Source organism: Suncus etruscus, chromosome 10 (genome assembly GCF_024139225.1).
Source record: "Suncus etruscus isolate mSunEtr1 chromosome 10, mSunEtr1.pri.cur, whole genome shotgun sequence".
In the NCBI taxonomy this organism is placed as follows: Eukaryota; Metazoa; Chordata; class Mammalia; order Eulipotyphla; family Soricidae; genus Suncus; species Suncus etruscus.
The window spans coordinates 3,045,290-3,060,687 of record NC_064857.1 but is presented as its reverse complement, the minus strand read 5'-3'; the positions used below and the strand labels follow the sequence as shown (position 1 = coordinate 3,060,687).

The 15,398-nt window shown below is 39.1% G+C and overlaps 1 protein-coding gene across 1 annotated transcript in view; it reads right to left on the bottom strand.

The window, feature by feature from the left end:
• Positions 1-729: 729 nt before the first annotated feature.
• The window catches only part of XKR4 (XK related 4), a 411,703-nt gene continuing 397,034 nt past the window's right edge, over positions 730-15,398 (bottom strand). Inside the window, exon 3 of the mRNA XM_049781910.1 lies at positions 730-1,737. Within this exon, the coding sequence (XP_049637867.1) occupies positions 791-1,737 (947 nt within the window). The 3' untranslated portion in view covers positions 730-790. The remainder of the gene's footprint in view (positions 1,738-15,398) is intronic.

Sequence of the window (15,398 nt, the reverse complement as noted above, 5' to 3'; positions counted from 1 at the left end):
GTCTTGTGGAAAGCCAAACATGTGCTGCATAGCATTTCTGTCGTAAGCATGTTCTCAACTTAAAATGGAAACTAAAAACCAAATCCTGAAACGTGTCAAGAAACAACTGTTCCATTGATTCTAACACACTTGTAAACACACTTGAGTTTTGCAAATCCATGGGGTAAGCTTTCAACACCTTATCTGGTATTCCAAATAAGAAAATGACTTAGGAATTCTTTTCCAAGCAAGACTAATTTTTTTTTTTTCTGGAGTCTTAAGGGAGACTCTCATGTTCCCTCTTACCCTCTTTCTCTTTTTGCTTTGATTTTCCCATGGGATTTGGAGTTTTACATGACAAAAAATCACCTAAACTATTCTGACGGAGGACTGGGATTGAGTGTGTGTGTGTGTGTGTGTGTGTGTGTGTGTGTGTGTGTTAAGTGTGTGTATGTGACTGAATATATTTTCATATAAAGATCAGTCAACTCCATCAAAACACCCTATTGAGCGGAGGCAACGTGTTCTACAACAATTGTATCCTCCTGTGGATGAGCTGAAAGACCTGGTCGGAGGGGCTGGTGGCAATAAGGAGTTTGATGAGGCTGGCACCTTCCCTTCCAGGGAGTGACGCTGAGACTGACTTGTTTTTCAGGCTACTAGCTGCCAGCAGTCAACGACATCCTGGGTGGACTCTGGCTCAACATTGCAGCTCACGGCCCTACCGTAGGATGAAGCTTCGGTGTTGCCACAGCCCTGTGCCACCCCTCCCTTTCTTGGGAGATGTTGGACCCCCCCAAGTCCTGTTGGATTATAAGGTGGTTTCATACTCCAAGCGTTCTTGAATCAGGGCATCGTCTTTGTACTGCAGCCTAGGAGGAGAAGGGGAACAGTCGAAGGCCAAAATGGCCTTCCTTAGGCTTCGGTCCAGCACATGTCTCTCCCAGGCTGGATACCTATTCCTGAAGAGGTCAATCTTAATGACAGTTTCCTCAATCCGGGGTGGGCGAGAGGAAGGGGTGGAGGGGGCCGTGGGCCTCACCTGAAAGACAGGGACACAGCCATCCCGCTCTGCAAACTTCTGGTCACGCTCGCTGGCCATGCTGCGGTTGTTGGAAATGGACCGAAGGGTGCTGCTGGCCACCTCGGGAGGCAAAGTGAAGGCGGCCACGGGGTCCTCGCAAGCACAACTGGGGGACTGCCCAAATCGGGGTCCATTGGGATGGAAGAACGCATAGTACATCAGCATGAAGACAACCCCAGTTAAGAAACTGCTAAAGACCACACACAGGGCTGGGATGGCAAATGCATCTGCGATCTGGGGGGACTTGTAGAGGTACCAGAGGGCACTCAGGGCCGTGTTCTCCAAAAGGATGACGAAATAATACACGAAGAGCCTGCAGCGTGTCCGGCCTTCCTTGACGTTGAACCAGCTGAAGATGTAGATGATGCCCACCACCATGTCGAACACGATCTCTTCCCACTTGGTGATGCAGAACTCTGTCTCGCAATGGACGATCCAGAAGGTCATGATGCACCAGTGCAGGACGATGAAGATGCCGAAGTAGAGCTGGAAAACCGAGGCGAAGAGGGCGAAGGTGATGACCCTGGCAGCGATGGTGAAGAAGTGCCAGCAGAACTGGATGACCATGGCCATGTAGCTGATGGGCTTCTTGTCATCTCGGGAGTCCCGCAGGGCCTTCTGGTAAGAGGCCAAGGCCCAGGCCAGAGACACCAGGGAGGCTGCTGCGGTGAAACCTAGAAAGGCAAAGAGGAAGACACTCTGTCAGATGGCATCCGAGCTTAGCTCAGGAGTAAGTCAGTCATGAGCAGCAGGGCCCGAGCGAGAATGGGCTGTCTCGGATCACTGCACGACTCTCTCATTCTGAGCTGAACCATCCACACAGACAGACACCCCAGTATCTTTCTCTTCTAGGAATTGGGACCCCTCTGCTGAATTCATGAAGTTTATAGGAATGCCACTTAAAACAAATAATGAGACTGAAGAAACCAGAGGAAGGTGGGAAGAACTTCACTCCCAAAGGATTGCCTATAAACTATAGGCAAAAGATATTGGACTACACAGACTATAGACTAACAGGATCATTTTATAGATGGCCACAATAGGGGGTCAGAGGCTCACAGACTGAAGTGGCTTCTTTCAGCTACCACTTACGGTCTGAATGACTTTGTAGAATAGTTTTTTAAACTCATATCCTTATTTATATAGCAAATCATCTCCAAGGCTTTCTGCCATCACAGAGATTCTGTGATTGAAAGGGACAAACAATAGGAAGTTTGCCTTTTCTTAAAAACAGTAAGAAGAAGGGTCAGAGAGATAGCACAGCGATAGGGTGTTTGCCTTGCACACAGCCAGCCAGGGAGGAACTGGTTCGATCCCTGGCATCCCATATGGTCCCAAGAACATACAAGGAACGACTTCTGAATGCAAAGCCAGTACTAACCCCTGAGTACTGCCAGGTGTGGCACAAAAATCATCACTCAATCAATTAATCAGTCAATCAATTAAGTTTAAAAAAACAGTAAGAAGACTACAGAACATCAGTGGCAGCATTTCTTGTGATAGCTGGTTTGTAATTTGTCTTAAAGTCACAAAATATTCTTTGACAGTTTCTCCCATTCCTGTGACTTGCTTTTAAGACATGCCTTAGAAGGAATGTTCACTGTCAGTTAGTTCTAACTCTTTGATAAGACAGCAATAGATTCTCAACCAGTTCCTGTAACCTTTGATGAAACCTAGTTTGTTAGGATTCCCTCTACATTTGTATTTCCAATTTTCAGAAACCCTGTATATTACTTTTCAAAGATCTTCATGAGCATATTGCCTCATGGCATAAGGGCCTCCTGTGAAAGAGAACTTTTTGAGGAGCGAATTTTGTGTTAGATCCAACCAGCTTGGTAGTTGGTTGACTTAACAAACTGCACCAGGACTTACCAAGGTGAAGAATGTTCTTGTGCATTTCTTTTGCCACACCCAGTGAGACTCCGGGGTTACTCCTGGCCCTGCGCTCAGAAATTGCCCCTGGCTTGAGGGATCACATAGGATGCTGGGGAATTGAACCACAATCCGTTCTAAATTATCGCAGGCAAGGCAGACTCCCTACTGCTTGTGCCATCACTCTGGCCTGATCTTGTGCACTTTTTTGTGTTTTTTTTTTGGTCACACCCAGCAGTGCTCAGGGGTTACTCCTGGCTCCATGCTCAGAAATTGCTCCTGGCAGGCACGGGGGACCACATAGGATGCCGGGATTCGAACCGATGACCTTCTGCATGAAAGGCAAATGCCTTACCTCCATGCTATCTCTCCGGCCCCGATCTTGTGCATTTTTATATGAGTTTTCTTCACCATATCTATTACTAGTGATGACACAGTCATATTGTTGTCTTTCTCTCCCTTGGAGTAATGGAAGGGGAAAGGCCAAGAATATAAAAAATGATTGGAACCTTTTTTTAATTGATTAAAAAAAGTTGCCTATAATTGTTGATAAAGTTTTTAGAAAATGAATCTTGGTTTTTTTGTTTATTCTGGAAAATGTGTTCTCTCTCCTCACATTTACCAATTTTTTTTTTAAGAAAGAGTAATTATGGCTCAGACTAAAGAGAAAAATGTTCAAGTTCAATGATTATTCTTACACATTTTCCTCAATCAAAGCAATGAGGAAATGATCATAGATAAAATACTTTCCCAACAGTGTTTTTCTAGTATTTGAAACAATGAACAGCTGTTGATCCACTTTCAATAAAACCAGCAAAATGCCTACTTCTTACATTGGAACTTTAGCTTTACTTCTTCCAATATAAAAAATATTTTGGGGGGGGCAGAGCGATGGCGCTAGAGGTAAGGCATCTGCCTTGAAAGCACTAGCCTAGTACGGACTGCAGTTTGATCCTCTGTTGTCTCATATTGTCCCCCCAAGGCAGGAACAATTTCTGAGCACATAGCCAGGAGTAACCCCTGAGCGTCAATGGATGTGGCCCCCCCACAATTTTTTTCTTATACCATCAGTCTCAGGCAATTTTTCTATCACTAAAATAATGATCTGCAAAGGAATTTAAGATAATATAATTCATATGTAGCAAAATCACATAAAAAGACAAAGAAAATTCAGGCATGAAAAGAAGGAGGAAAAGATTAAAAAAAAAGAAGAAAGGCCCAACTACAAATGTAGTTTGTAATCATGGTGCTTAAATAAAAATATTATTAAAAAGATAAAGACAATACCTGGGTAGTTAATTAACATGCATTTTTCAGAGCTAAAAAACAATTTTGATAAGCAATATATTTGAAAATAATAACAATAATGTCTGTAGCATGAATAATAAGACAGGTGAAATTGTTTTCTTTGAATGTATGGCCAGAAAAATACTATTTGAGAAACTGATAGTTGGACCTTATTTTATATTGAGAGTCAGAGGGACATCAAACAGAAAAAAAATTCTGTTTGTTTGTTTTTTGGGCCACACCTGGCGGTGCTCAGGGGTTACTTCTGGCTATCTGCTCAGAAATAGTCCCTGGCAGGCACGGGGGACCATATGCTATGCCAGGATTCGAACCAACCACCTTAGGTCCTGGGTCTGCTGCTTGCAAGGGAAATACCGCTGTGCTATCTCTCCGGCCCCAAAGAGAAAAAATTTCTATAAGTAAAATTCACAGAAAGGTTGAGAGCAGTATATCTTAAAAATGTAAAGAAATTTATCCCAGGCAAAATTATTGAGAAAAGAATTGATTAGCATTACAGAAAATAAGGACAGAAAATATTATTACAGAAAATAATGTAGAAGAAAAATGGTCTAAATACAGAACCTATATAATAACATTCAGTGCATGAAAATTTAATCTTTTCTATATTTCACTTATTCATTTGTAATCACCATAAGTTGTAACATATAGATTGTATTCTATAATTACCACTAATTGTGTCCATGATTGTTATATTCATTATAACAATAAATTACTATCAGCCCTAAAATAAAAAAGAAGAAAGTTGAAATGAGGGAAAAAAAGATAATTTAATAATGACCACACAAACAACATATTAATTATCACATCAGAATATCAGAACAACAGGAAAAAGAGACTATGCTGTTTCTACTTGAACAGTTTCATGTGGCATAGAAACTATTCCCAGCTCTGTTTCTTTTCTGTACCATTTGGGAAAGCCTGGAGTGCTTCTCGAGCACACTGATCTCTGCTTATATTTCAGTTATTCCCCATCCAGACCCAACGCACCACTGGAATCCCTCTGCCACTGCCTCTGCCATTCAGTCTCCAGAGGGAGTGCAGAGGGATCACACACACACACACACACACACACACACACACACACACACACACACACACACACACACACACACACACAGTGCCACTTTCAGAAAAATTATGGAATTTTGAATCAGATGAGCAAACAAGAGCAAGACCTATAGAACTGCATTTGTTTGGGTAGTATATCAGGGCACCAATTTGCACAAGAACTTGTTATTTAAGGCTGGATGATTGGTTAGTTTGGATCCTTTCCTAATCTTTATCCCTTCGACTGCAAGGACTGTCCTCCACACAATGTAATTCAGTTTACTTCTGACTCTAGGAACTTGTTAAGATAATATTCTTGTGGTAGAAATTGCTCTTCTCCAGCCTTGCCTTCTGTGGTCCTTACAAGGTAAAATGCCTCTGCCAAAGGGAAATCTCAAATGCATCAGAATGAATAAGGTTATAATTTTTGTTAACTATGGATATCAATGAATTAAAATATCTAGATAAAAAGCAAATTTTATGTACACGATGACCACTCCTTTTATAATTTTTCTGCTTTAGTAATGTTTGGAATTTCCCTTGATCATTGGATTATGATTTTTATACTAGTATTTAATAATAAAATGTGCTTAAGAGAAGAAAATATAAGAGCATTTTAGAGTTACTCTTCAAAACAAATCCATAGCTACTATTAAATGCTTACTATTGGGGCCAGAGCAATAGCTCAGCAGTATGGCGTTTGCCTTGCACACACTGATCCAGTATGAACCTTGGTTTGGTCCCCAGTGTCCCATAATGGTCCCCCAACCAGGAGCCATTTCTGAGCAAAGGGCCAGGAGTAACTCCTGAGCATCACCGGGAGTAACCTACCCCACCTCCCCAAAGTGCTTAGAATCATTAGTTTCCATGTAAATAATAGCAGCTCAGTTATTTCAAATGCTAATATAGAACCTTCTTATTGCTTGTTTTTGCTTTGTTTGGGAGTTACAGCCAACAGTGCTGGGGGAGGGCACTGCTTCAAGATGGTACTGGGGCTCAATCCTGGTGGTACTGGGGATAGAATCTAGGGGCCCAGTTTGTCATGCCACCATTCTTTGTGCTGTCTCCCCAGATCACCAAATGCTAAAACAGATTTCCTTCAATAAGTTTCCATCTAACTAATTAATGGGGGTGGGCGTACCCAATGATGGATTAGTTCTGACTTTGGATTCTGACTCATGGATTATTTCTGACTTTGGACCCAAGAATAACTCCTGGTGGTGCCCATTGGAGCACATGTGGTGCAGAAAATAGAACCATGGCCAGCTGCTTGCAGAAATCCTTTATCCCAGTACTATCTCTCTGGACCAAAGTGCACCATTTCCTTATTGGAGTGCAACTCTCAAAAACATCTTAAACATGATAGCACAGTCCTAGAAGAAGATAAGACTCTTAGAGCTCCTTTTAACTTGGAAAAACATGTATTTTTTTAAATTAATAATATCTTTATTTAAGCGCATGGCTACAAAGATGATCGTAACTGGGTTTCACACTGTCCCCCTTTACCAGTGCAACTTTCCAGCCATTATTGTCCCCCCATTTCCTACTTTCTCCATCCCCGGCCCGTTTTCAAAACAGACATTGTATTTCTCTATCATTGTCATGGTAGCTTTTAGTATAGTTATTTCTCTAACTGCACTTACCACTCTTCGTGGCAAGCTTGTTATCACGGACTGGTCCTTCCAGCCCCTCGTCTCGATAGTCTCTGGGTTTTATTATTATACTGTGTCTTATTTTTCTTAAATCTCACATATGAGTGAGGCTATTCTGTGCTTATCTCTCTCATATATATAGCTTATATCTCTGACTTATTTCACTCAGCTTAATAGTCTCCAAATCTATACATGTATAAGCAAATGTCATGACTTCATTTTTTCTGACAGCTGCATAGTATTCCATTCTATAGATGTACCACAGATTCTTTAGCCACTCATTTGTTGTCGGGCATCTGAGTTGTTTCCAGATTCTGGCTATTGTAAGTAGTGCTGCTGTGAACATAGGCGTGGATAGGGCATTATTGTATTGTGTTTTTGTGTTCCTAGAATATATCCCTAGGAGTGGTATATCTGGGTCAATGTCCAATTTTTAAAGGAATCTCCATATTGTTTTCCATAAAGGCTGGACTAGACGGCATTCCCATCAGCAGTGAATAAGAGTTCCTTTCTCCCCACAGTCATGCCAGCAGTGGTTGTTCTTGTTCTTTGTGACATGTGGCATGAGATGATATCTCATTGTTGCAAAACATGGATTTAAATTTCTTATTTGATGCTCTACTGACAGAGCTATCCGGGCTCACATAAATTTTCTATTTGAAAATAATTTCTTGCCTATATACAATTTCAAGAATAAAAAGATGTATAGTTCTGATACATTTATACTTTGTTTTTCTGGGGGCCACATCCACTGGGCAGCCCTCAGGGGTTACTGGGGACCATATTGGATGCTGGAAATCAAACCCAGGTTGATCCTAGGTTGGCTGCATGCAAGGCCAACACCCCACCTGCTGTGCTATCACTTGCCCCCCTTCTTTTGTTGTTTATTTATTTTTTGTTTGTTTGCTTTTTTGTGATTTAATTTTGTACTCTAAGCCTTATTAGGCCCACTATCTTCAGGATATTTGTATTTTCTCTAGTTGTATGTTGAAATTCTTCCCTGGGCCCTTTGGAAGTATTAAGTTATGAGGGTGGTATTGTCCTTAGTGAGATTAGCGTTCATAGAAAAGAGGCTGCAGGAAGATCTCAAACCCTTTTAACCATAGAATATAAATAAGCAGTCTTCACCCTAGAAGAAATTCCTTGCCAGCTCTTGCCAGAAATTGAATATTGGTCTTCCAGCTTCTCAAAGTGTTGGCAATACATTTCTGTAGCTGTTTGTTTGTTTAGTAGTTTTTTTGTTTTTGTTTTTGTGTTTGGGTCACACCCGGTGATGCTCAGGGGTTACTACTGGCTATGTGCTCAGAAATCGCTCCTGGCTTGGGGGACCATATGATGGGATGCCAGGGGAATCAAACTGCGGTCCGATCTGGGTCTGCTGTGTGCAAGGCAAATGCCCTACCACTTGCACCACTGCTCCGGCCCCTTCTGTAGCTGTTTATAAGCAACCCAGTCTGGTATTTTGTGATAGAACAAAAGTTCTAAAACAAATTTTCTTTATTTCAAATACAACAGTATATATTTTCTGTAAATTGGGGTAGTCTCTAAGATAATTATAATAAAATTTTTCCTAAATTTTATTTTATTTTTATGTAATTTTGAAAATTATATAATATATTTGCATGTAATATATAATTTTTAGTGTTTACCTCTCTTTGCCATAGTTTCCAGCATGCCTTCCGTACCTCCTGTGCCTCCACCCTAATTCATTCTCACTATGTACCTTAAATACCACTGGAGGGGCTGGAGAGATAGCATGGACGTAAGGCATTTGCCTTTCATGCAGAAGGTCGGTGGTTCAAATTCCGGCATCCCATCTGGTCCCTCTTGCCTGCCAGGAGTAATTTCTGAGCATAGAGCCAGGAGGAACCCCTGAGCACTGCCAGGTGTGACCCCAAAACAAACAAACAAACAAAAAAAAAACAAAAAAAATACCACTGTGAAAGACTTATAATTTACATTGGTCTCAATAAAAATATTTAAATAAATAAATAAATAAATAGTACTGAGATAGGAGTTCAGAGGGCATTTTTGTATTGTGTTTTTGTGTTTCTAAGGTATGTCCCTACGAGTGGTATTGCTGGGTGATATGAAAGTTCAATTTTTACCTATGGAAAAAGGAGAGAGATACAAGGAAACATTGAATCCCATGTCAATTATTCCTTTAAATCTTTTTCCCATGTATATCTAGAGTTATTAGTGTGCACATGCTTTTAGTAAAATTATAGGTAAAGGCCACTATGGGATCCACAAAGGCTGCTGGGAGTTAGTGCTATCAAAATTTTCAATCCTTGGCCTATCAGAGTGGCCAGGATAACAAAAAAGGATCAAGAGGTGGGCAATGTGCTTTCCTTTTTATAATGTCCATACTTCTGGCATTGTGATGACAATTACTATATCTCTCTTCCCTATCAGCATGCCATATATGATTCAGAACATGCACAGTTTCCTGCCAGATTAATTTAGATTATGCAGTTTGATCTTGACCTCACCACAATACCTCATTCTCCACTGCAAGTAGTGGGAAGGGTTCAGGCGTACTCTAGCCATGGTTTGAAAATCTTGGGGGATCCAAGTGCACTTTTACTCCGGCCAGATATTCTTTACAATGTGGAGAAGTGGCCCATAAGCAGCACCAGCCTCTTTGATATGGCCAAGAGAATTAATTTTAGCCCTTGGTAAGGGCTAGATCTTTTGGGTTCTGATTTATTCTATGTGACAGGAGAGACTTTTCAGACTCTGAGTCTGTAGAGATGTTAATTGGCTTATCATCTGCAGAATAAAAATATAAAGTCCGGGAGTTGGGTGAGACCACCCCAGGCACCGTATTTCTAGCCCCTCAGGCAAACTGGTCTGCCGAAGCAAGGTAGTAGTGGGAAGAAATAACACACAGCAATCAGAAAAGATATTAATTGGGGTTCAGCTCATTTTATTCCTCAAGGCTTTTCTCTGCCATCTGCTTTCTTTGTCACGCTCTCCCTGACCTGTGCGCCTAAGCTATGTCCTTTTCTCTGTGCTGCCTATTCCATGTGTCTTCTCTCTCTCCCCAAAGATATCATTTTTATTATTATTATTATTATTATTATTATTATTATACAGAACCCTACTCAGGGTGGGAAAGGCCCTGTAATCCAAGTGTGGGTTTACATACCAAAAGAAGAGGTTAGGGAAACAGGAAGTTGGGGGAAGAGCCTTTGTCAGGCTTTTACCTACAATCATCTATCTGGGAGTTTGAGGCCTGCCAAAATGTCCCTCTGTCAGCTTAATTTGCATGTATTCAATCACTAATCTAAGAAGGCAAAAAAAAATTCTCCTAGAAGACACTTTTCTTAGGTGAAGACCAATGGATTAAGGCGTTTTGCAATCACTATATTGCAGTGCAAACAAATTATCTGATTTTGATTAAGCAAGTCAATAAACATAAACTTTCTCAGCATTTTGAGTTGCTGATTTCATGTGTTTCTGTCTATCTATCTATCTATCTATCTATCTATCTATCTATCTATCTATCTATCTATCTATCTATCTATCTATCTATGAATCATCTATTTAGTACCCATCCATGTCTCTAGATTTTTGGTAGCCTCCTCCTATTTTAGATACCGTATTTTCCAGCGTATAAGACGACCCCCTAATTTTGCAGTTAAAACATAGGTTTAGGCCTATATTTGCTGTATAAGACAGAATGTTTCTGTGCTGCAACTGTATCTTCCACAGTGAGCCAATCACAACAAGCAAAGGTCCAAAGGTTCTACTGGAATAGACTTCCTTTTTGACTCTGGCCAATCTGAGCAGGCTTTGACAGTGTAGATTCGGGTCCAGAATATTGTCTAATTTGCATGAATAAAAAGCCAGCATGGATGGGCTGAGACAGATAGGCGGTCCGAGCAGCCTGGCAGTGATTGGTGCAGGATCGAGTTGGGAAATTCGTTTTGTGGCAATATTCAGACAATTTTCGTTTAGCGGCATATTGAAACATTTTTCAGGATATACTCGGCGTATAAGATGACCCCCATTTTCGGTTGACTTTTTTTGTTTCAAAAGTTGTCTTATATGCCGGAAAATACGGTACTTAAGTAAAAAATTTTAGATTATACTATTTCTTAAATTTATGGTATTAAATATATAAGACAAGAATTGTGTTTTCAAATCTCCATACTGAGTGGTAGCCACTTGCAATTTTTCAGATTCTGTGATTATATGTGGCCTTATAATCATAGTGACCAAAAATGCTGTTTTATTAAAATAATTTTGGGTGTTTTCTATGTCTAACTACTTTTAAAAATCAAACAAGCTGTAGTGAGGAAAGGTAGTTTTTCTACTGTCAGTAGTTGCTTTCAATATTCTTCAGTATTCATCCATTTGCTTCAAATCCAGAGTTGCTTTCAATAGCCCACACAGCGAGCATGAAAAGGACTCATCACAAATTTACCTTTTAGCACAACTAACTTAACTACTTTACTCCATTCTTCCACTGATTTAGATCTACATGCAAACTTAATGAGAGAGAAAGAGACTTCTTCATATTTCATTTAGAATCCTGTGTTTGCTTTCTCAAGTTAAATGTCATTTTCCCTAAGAAATAATGGTTAAGGGATCATTATGGGATTCAAGGATCTTAAAAATAGTATAATTTGAAAGACTTTGTTTTTACATGGAAACTTCTAACTAGAAAGTTCATCTCATTTAATACTTCTGACACTTGAATCAAACTATTTCTCTCCACAGACATGATTTCAATGATGTAATCTTACAATTTTTTCCTTCAGAGCATTTATTGCCCCTTATTGTGTTCTGTTTAATTATTATGTTTTTCACTAGAGTGGAGTCAGCTTTAAGAAATATATATAAATATAAATAAATATAAATACCTGTTCTGTTACCCTTAGTACCTTGCAAATTTCCTGGCATGTATATGTAATAGAAAGATAAAAGAAAGAGAGAGAGAAAGAAAGAAAGAAAAAGAAAGAAAGAAAGAAAGAAAGAAAGAAAGAAAGAAAGAAAAAAGAAAGAAAGAGGATGCAGGAAGAAAAAAGTAATGAAAAATAGGAAGGAGGAAGGAAGAAAGAAAGGAAGAAAGAATGAAATTTATGAAGAAAGAACAGAAGGAAAGAAGGAATGTAAGAAGAAATGAAGGAAAGAAGGAACAAAAAGAAGGAAGGAGGAGGGAAGAAAGGAAGAGAAGTGAGAAGGAAGAAGGGAAGAAAAAGGGAGGATGAAAAAATAAGCATAAAAGAAAAATACAAAAGGAATTCCAAATATGGAAAATAAACAGAATCACCAAGTGGATGAGCTATTCAAGACCCTGGCACAATCCTTCAGTGCTCTCACCTTCTGCTTCTTTGAAATTCAATCTGAGCAGCAAATGTCAAGCAACTGTGAAATAAAATCTCTACTCCTGTCTTGTTGTTGTGAACTGGGCATAAACAAGAATTTCTGGAAATCCCCAGAGAACACTTCGTAGGATTTATAGCCTAATTCCCTAGATGTAGGAGGTTCAGGAGATTGAACCAAGCATCTACTTTTTTGATTTGTCAACAAACAGAATGAACCTGTCTCTTTCTTTCTCCCCAGGGAGGACATAACAATCTTATTCCCGCAACAGATCCTTCAAAATCACAGAAAAATATCTGGTCACTGGACCATACACCTAGCATCACACCAAAACGGTTGAGAAAAGCTTCTTTAAAAACAAAAACTAATAATTACTATGAAAACTGTATACACATTGGAAGCAGAGACTAATATAATAAATATATATTTCATATAGAACAACTAAAGGAAACTCATGGAATCAGGACATTTGACCATCAGAATTTGTTTGGGATGAAGCTGTTGAAACCACTCACTTCTTTTTACTCTTTCTGCATTACTCTTTCCTTCATGCTTCTTATCCAGACAGACAGTAGAACTATGTTTCAAGCTATCTCACAACAAGTTGAAGTTTTACTAGCATATCTTGAAATTTTTGATATGTAATTTTATAAGGCCACCTGACCTCTCTTTGTTCCTCTCATCCCAGCCCTTAAAATATTGTCACCTCTCTAGCTCCCCAAATAACATACTCTCCAAAGATATCAAAGCCTTCATGGGTTTGTTGATCCCTCCTTCACTGTCCAGGGAAAGCAGCATTTCTTTCCTTGGGGAAATCATTCCAAGGCTTTGATATAAATCTTGCCCTCCTGTTCTAATGCCCACTGATTGTTCTTCACAGGGCACTACAGCATAATATTTAGCTATTATCCCCATGGGTACTGATGATAATGTCTTTCTAGAAGAACAAGATTTGCCTTATTTGGATCCAAATGTCAGTTCTCCTATGCATCAATTTCTAAAATGAATACATTGGTCATATGAGAAGTAACTGCTTTCTTCTTTTATGCCTGCCATTATCTTGCTTGAAAGCCATTGACTTCCCTTTATTCCCAACTTCTCCAACTAGTTATTTTATTTATTTTAAAAGAAATCTTGAGTTTTCTAATCAATAGTTTGGGAACAGATATTTAGCAAACTAACCATCCTCTTTAAAAAATATAAATAGTTGGATCAGAAAACAAAACCCAGCCATCTGCTGCCTGCAAAAAAACACACTTAAAATTGCAGGATAGACACAGGCTCAGAGTAAAGGATGAATAACAATTATACAAGCTACTTTAAAATATAAAAAAGCTGAGACAACCATACTTGTATAAGACCAAATTGCACTCAACCTCAAGAAAGCACTTAGAGCCAAGGAGGTACACTACCTATTCATCAAGGAAACAATAAACCAAAAAGTACTAACTCTGATCAATATTTACATACCAAATGCAAGGTCAGCAAAATATGTAGGACTTTTGTTCAAACCTAGGAACATGGATGAAAACATGATAGTCGAGGGAGATTCCATTTCAATAAGTCACTATTGCTACTGGATATTAGAACACTAGCAAAGACATAAGAGACCTAAATGAGAAACTAGACCTGGGCCTAATGGATCTATACAGGGCTTTCCATTCTTAACAAGCCAAATACACATTCTTCTCAGGCGCACATGGAACTTTCTCTAGGATAGACCAATTGTAGGTTACGAGTTTTACATAAATTCACAAATATGAGAATTATACCAAGCATTCTATAAGACCACAAAACCACAAAGATCATGATTGATTATAAAAAGAAGATTTGGAGAAAATCTAACATCTAGAGATTAAACAATATATTGCTCAACAACAATTGGATTAAAGAGCAATTCAAGAAAGAAATAAAAAGATTCCTTGAGACTAATATTAATAAAGAAAAAAAATGACCAAAATCTATGGGACATAGCAAAAGAAGTAATTAGGGGGAAATCATAGCAATACAGGCCCCACATTTGGAAAGAATAAATATGAAAACAACCTAAAGGCACACCTTAAATATCTGGAAAACCAGCATCAAAGGATCCCAAATACCTGTGCACCTACTTCTGGCACCACCACTCCGGTCTGATTTTTTTTCTATTTTTTAAATATGTCATTAAATATAGAAAGATATTTCTGTTTTTCAGCATATTTAGGGCTCATCTTTTCATTCTCAGTCTATAAGCAGTAGGCACAAGAGACTATAATTAAACAGCATATATCTAGTTGGAAAAACATAATTGAAAAACTATAAAGCCCTTTCCCATTTCTTCATGCTCAGATACAGATTAAGTGCAGGTGAGGAAAATAATAAAAAATAAGATATTTTAAAATACTTGCATAGAAACTATTTAATCTCCATTTTAAACCTTGCATTCACTGTGATTAAGATACTGAAATGCTTATTTTGGGTAGGGGCCTGCATTCTTTTTGTAATTTATTCTGAGGGGTTCAACTTCTTTGCAACGCAAATTGTAAGGTTGCTAAGGAGCTGATTAAGGAAACATTGAACGAAATAAAAAGGACATCTTTTACTATGAAAGTAGCTGAAAATTTCTAGAGTAATGTACAAAGCTATTTCCTCTTGATTGCTCAAAAATCTGTAGATGATCTTATATAGCTCCATCTCATTAAATATTTTTAAAAAGCTTTCTATTAAAATTTTTTCCAAAAGATATTTTGTGGAAATTGGAAAACAGCAAATACTTTTAATTTTTTTTATTTTTGGGCCACATCCAGTGATGCTCAGGGGCTACTCCTGACTACATGCTCAAAAATTGCTCCTGGCTTGGGGGACCATATGGGTGCCGGGGATCAAATCAGGTCTGTCCGGGGTCAGTAGTGTGCAAGGCAAATGCCCTATTGCTGCACTATCACTCATGGAAACTATTTAGGCTACTGATGAAACCTTGTCACTTGGTTCTGTATTCAGAAATCACTCCTAATAGGCTCAGGGGACCATATGAGATGCTGAGAATAAAACCCGGGCCCATCCAAGGTTGGCCACATGCAAGGCAAATGCCCTACTGCTGTGCTATCTCTCCTGCCCCAGGAAAAAAGTTTTAGGTTAGTAAC